Source organism: Chelmon rostratus, chromosome 1, assembly GCF_017976325.1.
Source record: "Chelmon rostratus isolate fCheRos1 chromosome 1, fCheRos1.pri, whole genome shotgun sequence".
Taxonomy (NCBI): Eukaryota; Metazoa; Chordata; class Actinopteri; order Chaetodontiformes; family Chaetodontidae; genus Chelmon; species Chelmon rostratus.
This window is the reverse complement of record NC_055658.1, coordinates 14,982,842-14,993,428: the sequence shown is the minus strand read 5'-3', so window position 1 is coordinate 14,993,428 and position 10,587 is coordinate 14,982,842. Positions and strand designations below refer to the sequence as shown.

Here is a 10,587-nt window from a genome sequence, read left to right as displayed (position 1 = left end):
AGAAATTTCAATAAACGTGGTCCCAAAATAACAATAAAATAGAACTCAGAGAAACATGCAGTTTATGTGCAATTTAAATCAATGCAGATCCGGACTAAACAACAAGACTATAGAGAGATGTTTCAAAAATCTGATCAAATCCAGTATTTCAAAAAAGTCCTGATTAGATCCAGTTGGAGTCATGCTGTGAACAACGATGGGATCCTGCATCACAGACAGACTTCAAGGCTCAGTATGTCTTACTCAGGTCTGTGCAGCTTTTTGAAGCTAAAAGAAAGATTCTCTACCCCATCTGGCTCAATGACAGATTTTATTTTAGCACCAAAAGCTACACACAGGGCAAAAGACACGGATATGGAAGAAAAAGAAACAAAAACAGGATGATTTGGATGTACACTAGGATTTGCAAGAAGATGGGAAGTGGGTATTTCAAATCTCAATGATTATAATATTCATTTGTGTGGTTTAAAGCTCCCAGAATCATCTCTAAGACTCTCTCCCACCTGACCTGGCACGTCACACTCTGAGCTGGGTGGTGGACACCTCAAGATAAATATTTTCTCGGTTACTAAGCCACAATAAGAAAAAAAAAACATTCTTGGTCACATCTGGGTGAAGAGTCCAATTTTGAAAATTTGGGCCAACAGTCATCTTAAGTTTTTAAGATCATCAAGAGAATTAAATACTCCTCTTTACATGTACACACAGCCGTGCTGTGAATGTGTATTCACTTATAAACATATAAAAATACTTGTCAACTAGTTTGATAAGAAAATAATGTATAAAAGTAGAGTAGAAACATTTAATCAAGTCCATTACTTCCATCATCTGATTTTCTTGTTGCTTATATTACAAGATGATGATATGAAAAGCAAACTGCGGTACTTCATTTGTATGCCTGAACAGAAGTACAGAAGTGGAGAGGGAAGGCAGAAGAGTATTCTGTATGTGTGGTGATGATAGCTCCACAGGTGGCAGGTCCGCTGAGTTCATGTCCCATTGGAGAACGGCTGTTTTACGCTGTGCACCTCAACGCTTCCACTTGTCCTAGTTTTCCAGCTGACAGATCATTGGGGGGGGGGGGTATTTTTGAACAGAATAATTCAAGGACACGAAACAAATACATTGCCACTGTGTTACTGGAATGGTATAACAGTTATTTGATCTATATTGCAGACGAGGTGTTTGACAGAGAAGATGCTTTACACTGGAATGATCTGAACTGAACGGAGCTCTGAAAGCTTCTGGATTTGCAACAAGCGCATTAGTTAACATCACTTATGGAAAGCTGAATAGAAAGGATACAGTGTTCAGTGTTCTGAGCTGAAATTCTTTAAGTCGTCAAAGATACACAATGCGCTACCGATAAATTTATCTACCGCCTTAGAAATCTGAAACAATCCAATTTTGACTGAATCGCCACCTTTGAGGAAAGAAATTCAGACAATGCTGCTACTTTCGGTACACTGAGGAGATGGCGCAGGATAAGAATCCTTCGATCTATAAGACTTTTAAAACATCTATTACAGCAGACTCTTCATATTTGGCAATTGAGATGAAAGCAGAAACCACAGACAAAGTAAAGAATCCACTGCAGAATGGCAAAGAGTTCTATCATTGTAGCTTTAAGGGCTGTCTAGGCATTATATTTATATACATACTTATATATTCACTTTCATATATGTAAAACCAAACTCAACCTCACACACTGTACTGTGGTGATTTAATGGGTCATTAGAAATACACTTTGAAAATCACAACAAATGTCACATATGTACAGCAGATTAGCACATGGGAGTAAAGGTGGATATGGCACAACATACACAAAGCTTCATAAGATAATCTCTGCTCTGGTCAGACACTGGAAACTATAGAAACTCATTAACATTCTGGATATATAGTTTTCATTCAATCTCGGTAGCAAGTACAAATGTCACTACAAGGCAAGAGAAGTCCTTCAGAGTACAAAACATTAATTTGTCAGGCTGATTTAGAAGGCAATGTTTAGTGTTGGGACTCTCTCGTGTGAATTAGATTACGGCTGAAGGTAGAGTGGTGTTAAAATTTGGCATTGTCAGTTGTCCATAGTGATGTCCTGGGGACAGCAGTTCCTGGTCAAAGTATCTCAGAAAAGGCTGTCTGAAGTCATGCACGTGGAGAAGGCAGCGGTCAGTCATCCACTTAGGATGTGATGTCAGGCAGAGTGGGTGGGGTGGTCGAGAGTAGCTGCATGAGTTACAGTGATAAGGCCGACTCAGACGATCACACAATGGCAGCCGCTCTTGTCTTTCTCTTTTCTTGTAGGTTCTGGCGACGGTGGACATTCCTGTTCTTGGAATTTCCTGGGAGTCGGGAGAAACTATCATGAGACACTGGGCAGTGGACTGCGTCTTATTCTTTTCCAAAAACAGACCCCAAATTTTAGAATAGTTTTGGTTATTTCTCTGAGACTTCTCTGAGTCTGTGCTGAGTGGGCGGGGCACAGGTGGAAAACAATGATGTCACATGCTTCCATGCACCAATCACAATTTAGCGATGATTTAATCAAACTGTGATGACAGTTGTGGGTCTGTCTGCTCGTACTGCCGAGCGACTGTCAATCAAATCTGATCAAAACACGCCCACACAGTTTTTGAGTGTTAACCTCTTAATAAATAATTCTTAATGATGTCCTTTATTCCAAATATCAAGTTTTAATGTTGTTTAATGAGTCAGAGAGAAACGGGGACTGACATAAAACAAAGGTCCTTGGCTGCATGCGAGAGTTACAGTTCATGGTCAATGACTTAATCCTTATGTACAAAACTCCACTGTAATAAGTCTGTATTTTACCTGCATTATGTACAGCTATTATAGGAGTGCCTGAATGTTAATGTTTTTAGCCACTGTAAGATCCAATGAGGACAATATGTAAAAGATGCCTTTATAAATCACCTACCTGATTACTCTAACCAGCTCATGGAAAGCCTGGTCTACGTTCATACGGATTTTGGCCGAAGCCTCCATATATGTGACCTTCAGTTGTCTGGCCAGCTGTTGGCCCTCTTCCTGGGTTACCTGAGGCAAAAGGAAGAGGAGAATAATGACGGGCTGACACTTGAATGTAAATTGAGGTCCAGCACTTGTAGAAACATTTTCCACAATCCCTCTAAACAAAGCGTGTGTTTATGAAGTGCTGATATCATCTCCTGACAGGAAGAGATGAAGCAGTTAAGTGGAAACAGATGCCATATTTATGTAAAATGTGAGGTTGTGAGGTGACGTACGCTGTTTGTGCGTGTACTCGTCTTTAACGTAGGATACAAACAGTGGCTGAACTGCGTCTGGACTAAAATGTTCCGGGGAGAGTCAAAGTGGCCCTGTGACTAACTGAGGGTCCATGCATTAACCCCTTGACGCCTGAATTTATTTAGAAATATAATAAAAAATTTAATCTTTGTGTTTTTGCTTTCAAATTGATCCTAAAGTAAGTTAATTTTTCTGTAGCACATACAATAGGTATAAATTTAGGTAGGTTCACCAACTTGAATAGGGTTCAAACAAACAGTATATGTCCACTTTTTTCAATGCTTAAATGCAGTAAAAATTCATTTATTTCATCAAAACAGCCACAAAATTGGCTTACAACCATTATATTGTAACAACAATTAGAACAGGGGTTCTTTCACTTTGACCGGTCCGACGAAAAACCAGTGCATGCAAAAGACTCCTAGGTGTGTGTTGAATATGCACAAACCGGCATTAGAGGAATGCATGCATTCGGCTGCAATTTGGATGAAAGTGGTATGATGCGAATTCGCGACAATCGGCGTTAAGGGGTTAAGTCTGATCATTGAAGGCTTCCTGCTGCAACTTAAGTGACAATAAAAAGAAAAAAGCTGAGTTCACAAAGCTTTAGTAGCTCCTGTCACACTGGTGTAGTACTAAATGATTTCAACACCATTAGTGCACTGCACACCACACATGTTCACACTTCACAGTATCAAATATGAGGATTTACTCTAATTTTCCTTCAATTGTTCAGAAAATGTCCTCTGACCATACTCTCCCCTGAGCCTCCATTTTTTTCAACCCTGTGAGGCTTCTTCCTTTCCATTACACAGCGCACTGCAGGCAAAAAAATGTTCATCAACGCCAACAATGGAGCATTTTTTGTACGCTTGCTCTGTTTTCAATGGTATTTCATTTTGTAATGTCTCAAGTGTACAACTTACTACACACTTAAATTAGTCTGTGTGCATCTGGGACACAGCTGGAATCTGCCTCCACACTCTTTTTGAATCAGCTGTGCAAAATATCTGGACCCGAAAAATTCAATCCAAAGCTAAACTATATTCCTCTTATAGCAATAGACCAGCTAACAATAAAATGTGAAATAGTGAGCAACTTTTGAAGAAGTTAGTCTACTGTGTTTGATGGCTATTATTGATATGAGGAAGATGTACTAATGTGTCTGTTAAAAAGATTAAAGTTAAAAAAAAGTTGAAACTTGAAAGTCTATTCAGGGTTAATAAACCATTACTTTCACTTAAAGTGTTATTATGTTATTAGGCTTCTGTCACAGAGCTACCATCAAGATAAGCAGGTCACATGTATTAGGTTATTATCTATAATGCTGTCTCTAGCATCTACATGTCTCATATCAAGAGAATAAATAAGAAGTAATAGAGCAACACAGGCTCATATCACGAGGCCTTATATGCTGGTTTCAGTGAATAAAGCCCATTGATTGGCTACATGTGCCTGTAAGGCTCCTTCTCACCACAAGGGGGCAGTGTGGCTTCACTGCAGGAAGTGACGACTGCCACTGCAAACCAACAGCCAGAAAATTCATCACTTCATCACACTCCCTTTTCTCTCCATCCATCCTCCCCTCCTGACACCACCATCTCTGCAGCCGCTCTTTTATTCTTTCGCTCACATCCTGTTGTATCTTAGCAGCTAGCTGCAGCTGCAACGCTTGCTTCCACTTTCAAATATGCAAATGTGACTCCTCCAGATCGGGGTTGATTTTATGTCTTCAGATGATCAGACAGGGTGCGTGTTTGTCTGCAGGTTCAGATCTCTGCCATCGGTTGGACTTACTTGTCTCTGTAGTTCCAGGTCTGCTTTATTTCCTACAAGGATCATCGGGAATTCATCTCTGTCTTTCACTCGGAGAATTTGTCTTTGGAATTTGTAGATTTCTTCAAAGCTGAAAAACATATCACACTGTGTTATGTGGTGTTTTCTGCGCAGACAGGTTATGTCATGTTTTTACCATACGTTCATCTAAAATTACTCATGCACCCGACACAGCAAACGACCCCCACCCACGCAAGCAAACCCATCACCCAGAAGCCGGGGTCATCAGCGCTGTGTATGAGACTGAAGGGTTGAACATGTCAGCAGATGGAAGAGAAAGTCAGCCACAATTATTACAAAAGCATAAAAATGTGTTTGGTGTTTTTGAGACTACAAATGCCATGTGCACTTTTTCAACCAAACAGTAAATAGAAATGTCAATCTTGGGGGGGGGCTGGTGGAGGCGTAATGCAACCACAAACCCAGGACAGCATTCGAGCCACGGGCCCACAGACAGCTCGGTGAGCACATAGTAAATCTGGAAAGACTTGACTAATATAAATGGAGGAAGGAAAGACTGTTTACAATATAAACATTGGGAGGGGGCTGTGGGTGGGGGCAGGGGAATGCAGCTGACTGCACTGCTGGGCAGGGACACAAAGACAGGGAGGATGGGGTGTGACAGGCTGACTACATGAAGAATACTATACAGTGTAATGTGAAACATACTTAAAAGGTGACATAAGTTATGATAAATCAGACAGAAGAAAATTTTAACCCCTTATAATCAAGCTTTTCACCATTTTAGTGAACCTAATTTTTGGTACTATTTATGGTTGGCATTTGCACTGCAGAAACCTTTTGCTGTATTTAGAGTCAGTAAATATCTCTCTCTAATGGTTACTGGTTGTGGCATCGTTCCTGTGCTGCCTACCTACGCACAAGAGATCATAAGAAAATGCATGCATGTAATCCAGCGCTATTTGATCTCATTGATAACAGCCTCACTGCTTTCTGTCCACTCTCTTTACTTAATTAAAACAACCTGAGTTTGTTTGGTCATGCCGTAAACAGACACACCAGTTGCTTTTCTGTTGTATCTCTGACAAAGTAGCCGCTGGAGGAGCTTAGCAGCTTAAGGATCCACACTGTTTGACAGGAGCATATACTGTACTGCATATTCTGCATTGCTTTTTCCACCTTTTCATGGAAGCAAGTTGATGTTTGTCCTGAGTGAAATACTCAAACACAAGTTTTATGTGATTGCTCCATCACATCGAGTGGAAACATTCTAGATATCGGCTTTAAATAGAAACAAAGGTGCACAAAGAAGTGAATTCAAGAGAACAGGATGAGAGAGGAAGCGTTGAGAACAAAAGAAAATGACAAGAACAACAGCGAGGGTCCGGAAGTAGCCTACGAGCGGCAACAAGTGAGAGTATCGCTGCAAGATTTATGGTTTTAGCAGAGCGAGAAGCAGAGGAGGGGAGGAAGAGCGTGTGTAATTGTGAACAGTAAACAGAGGCGTGCAAACAGAAAGAAAGACGCGAGGAGAAGCAAGCGTGTGAGTTTGCACATGACGAGAACTGTCACTCACCTTCCTCTGTCAGTGACTGAGAAGACGAGCAGGAAGCCCTCCCCTGTCCTCATGTATTGTTCTCTCATGGCTCCAAACTCTTCCTGCCCAGCCGTGTCGAGGACTGGAGAGAGTGCGCACACACACACACAAATCACACACACACAATAACTGGCAAAACAGACCTTTGCAATCAATTCCTCGAGTACAATGCAACGCGACAGAAACACGCCAACAGCATTCATGTGTGTGTCTTTGTGCGTGTGCATTTACGGTTTGTTCAGCAGAGCGCACTTACTGTCGAGCCTGGCCGCCCTTTCGTCAATCACACACTGCTTGGTATAGGAGTCTTCAATTGTGGGGTCATAGTCGGTGACAAAGTACGACTGCAGGACAAAAGAGAGGGGAGAAACTGTGAATACGTCTGGAGTCTACACATGATGTCAGGTTACTGTTTTGTACTAACAGGAAGCGATGCTTGCAAAGGCAATTTAGCTGTGAGTCTTTGTGTGGAGTGACAATGCCGATGACACTTAAAAAAAGAGAGACGGCAATATGTTTTTCCAAAAGTTTATTCGTTTTTCTTTCCTGAGGTGTTCCTGGAGCTGTTTCACCACCATCCATTATTAATTTTTTTGCAGCTGTGTGCAGCTCTTCCATTTCCTTTGTGCATTGCATGCTGTGTGAATGGTGTCCATCCACAGCTGACTCAAAAAAGTTTTTAGTCTGCTATACCATACACTAACCTATACATTCAACATAGCATTCTTTATTTTTCAATGCACTACTGTACGTCCTGGACTCTTGCTTAGAGTGAGCGTGCACTGTGAGAACAAACAGCCACTCTGTCCTTGTGTTTTTGGTTGAAACAGCCTTGCCGACCTCTGCCTTTACTACCATACTGCAGACAGGAGGTAAACACGCCGTCTGCAGACACAAAAATGCCCTCACACAACAGCCACTGCTTGGGTTTAGGCAGCAGGCTGCGCTTTCATGCTAATAACACATTTACAAGAAGTTACAGACACACCACTCACTCCTGAAGGCTTTGATTCTTTCACTCCGGGCCTAATATCTGGTCTCCTAGTAACCCAAACTGGAAGGGTGGGGCCGGGGGGCAGGGAGCCAGGAGGAGGAGGAGTCATGCATTTTTTACATTTTTCCCATGTTTTGTAGTTCTCGCTCTCCTCGGGGACTAGTTAAGTGGTGACAGCTGAGGGGAGTGCTCCGGGGCTGTCAAACCAACACCCTAAAACACAGAGCGATCACGAGAACTCAAATCCAGACAAGACTCCCTGTCGCTCTAACAACAAGCTAAATTAAACTTTTACATTTACGGCCGTGTTGTTGGTGCATGGGGCTGTGTTGTTTCACGCTGTAACGCAGGCCTTACGCCGCTCATTCGCTGCTCTTTGCCTGCCAGGGACACAATAGAGCGCTTGCATTATGTGTAATGACTGTCAGATCTCATCTGACTGAGTCAAATACAAACAGCAGATGCAGCTCAGAAAAAAAAAAGGAACAAGCCAATTGCTTCCTTAATTCAAACTCTGGCCTGACTGATAGATCTGCATGATCAATATTATCCACCGATTTTAGCTTATGACGAAGATATCAGTTTGGATTTACGTGTTGGCTGATAAGTGACAAGTAATTGAGTTAATTTAGAAACTGTGTCACCATTCCTGGCTGCAAGTAACAATTCATTATCTTCATTATTGATTCATTTTCTCGATTAGTTGTTTTCTTGATAAAATGTCAGAAAAAAATAGATAAATAGAAAAGCTATATATAAACGTTTGTTAAATGTGAATCTGTGGTTTTGGGTGTTTTATTTGCTCTCTACTCTGTTGTGAAATTGCTTTCATGATCGGCTTGTTATGACGTTGTTGGTGTGAAGCACTTTGTAACGTGGGTTTGGAAAAGTGCTCCATAAATAAAGATTATTATTATTATAATTTTCACACAGCCCGAGGTGATGGATTTAAATTGCTTCCATTATTTAACTTACAGTGCAAAATCCAGAACTATTTACTATCATATATTACAAAGAGAGGCATCAATTTCCAGAGGCATCAGATTTGAGAGCGTTTACCATATTTGGTTGAAAAGTGAATAAACTGATAAAACGTTTTCAAAATACTTCTCTGATTGACTCATCATCTAATTGTAGCAGCTATAATCCACAAAAATATTTGTGTCAAGTGTGAATATATGTGAATACATGTGAAAATATATCCTTTATCCTCTGCTTCTGTCTTCTCACCTGCAGCTCTCCGTTGCTGCAGGTAGTCCCTCCCTTTCGCTCTCCTGTCGTTCTGCAGCATGCAAGTATGCCGGCCTGTGTCACATCCACTCGCCACTGTTCAATAATTCATCAGTATTACTGTGTATCCTAGAACGTGCTTCACTGCACTGCACTGCCAGTGTGCCTTCAGACGACCAGACAGAGACAGAAAGAGAGGGGGGAAAAAAGCTGCTTGCGTTTCTTGTCCCTCCCACCACCACCACCACTCTCCCAGCCATAGCTTCAGCACGTGACCCCGGCTTCCCGTCAACCTCTTATTCCTATTCTGTCAACCTCGGGCAGCCGCATTGAGCGCCGCACTCCTCCGGCTATTCCTCCCCTCCCTCCACATGCATGGGCAGCGTAGCTGCTGAGCTCCGTTCTGCCTGAGCTGATTCTCTCAGAGCCGTTCCCCGTGATAGATGAGGCTGTTTTGCAGTGCCAGCAGCGCCAGAGCCAGCACTAACAGGGCTGCAGCTCGGCCCGGCTTCAGCCGGGCGGCGACAGAGCGATGGGCTAGGTGAGGGAGTGCAACATGACTCAGGAGAACCACCAATCACTGTGTGACATAAGCCAGTCTGAGTCATGTCCAGTAATATGACCTATAAATCCTTACATTAGTCCATGACTTCATCAGATGTAACAGGCTCATCAAGTAGAATGAATCAGGCTGTTTGAGTCAAGAAGAGTTGCCTCTGACCCACAAGGTACTACTACATCCAACTAGGGTTTCACCCACCAGTATGTGTCAAGTATCAAAAACAGCTCTTACATAAAATTTCATCAGGTATTTCCTGATTGAAGTCAAAACGTTGCCCTTCTATCACTTCTATCAGAAGTAGCCAGTATTTATATCAAATAGAATTTAAGAAAACTGACAAACAATTAATGAATTTGGTCTTGAACTGAAGGTTGCTACAGAGTTCTTGGCAGTGATCGTAATGCTTCACATACTCACATAAGCAGGGCCTTCATAAATCAAAGGTTTGTTACTACTAACTACAAACTCAATAACTACTAACGACACACAACTAATAACCACTAAACATACAAATAAATGAATGAATGAGTTGTGGCGATCAATAGAATAAATGCAAACAAGTAGTGAATAAATGATTGAATAACTGAAGTCATGAATGCAGCTACGTGGAAAAGAGGACCAATTCATACAATTAACTGATTAATTGCTAGGTTTACAGGAAGTCAGCCCACAGTGACATCTTCAGTGGTCTTGTTCTGTGTGACCAGAAGTCCAAAACCCAAAGATGTATTAAGTTTATAATGATGAGAAAGCTTTGAGAAGCTGGAACCAGAGAGTTGCTGAATTACTCATCACATAGCCATAAGTTAGGGAAAACTTTTGAATGATATCCATCATGTTTTCACGATGAGCTGTGACGTCAGCGCTCTTACTGTTATCTGTACACAGGTATGTACGGAGGGGGCAGACGGATTCCAGGACAGATTTCCATGAAAACACTGGACAGCTGTCACAAGGAGACAGCTGACACTCACAGTGGGTGAGTGCAGTTTGGACTGTACACACAAACACACACACACGCCACAACACACACACAGATGGTCCACAGTGGGCCCGTGCGCACGAGATCTTTAAACATTCACTGCTAAGTGTCCTCCTCTCAGATAAATTATCTAAATG

General features: G+C 41.8%; 1 protein-coding gene across 1 annotated transcript in view; it reads right to left on the bottom strand.

Annotated features, from left to right (window-relative positions):
• Nucleotides 1–297: 297 nt before the first annotated feature.
• Nucleotides 298–10,587, bottom strand: part of rras2 (RAS related 2) — a 28,665-nt gene continuing 18,375 nt past the window's right edge. Inside the window, exons 2-6 of the mRNA XM_041953310.1 lie at nt 6,939–7,026; nt 6,662–6,764; nt 5,086–5,194; nt 2,939–3,057; nt 298–2,342 (exon numbers count right to left, since the gene is read on the bottom strand). Coding sequence (XP_041809244.1) covers nt 2,255–2,342; nt 2,939–3,057; nt 5,086–5,194; nt 6,662–6,764; nt 6,939–7,026 — 507 coding nt within the window. The 3' untranslated portion in view covers nt 298–2,254. The remainder of the gene's footprint in view (nt 2,343–2,938; nt 3,058–5,085; nt 5,195–6,661; nt 6,765–6,938; nt 7,027–10,587) is intronic.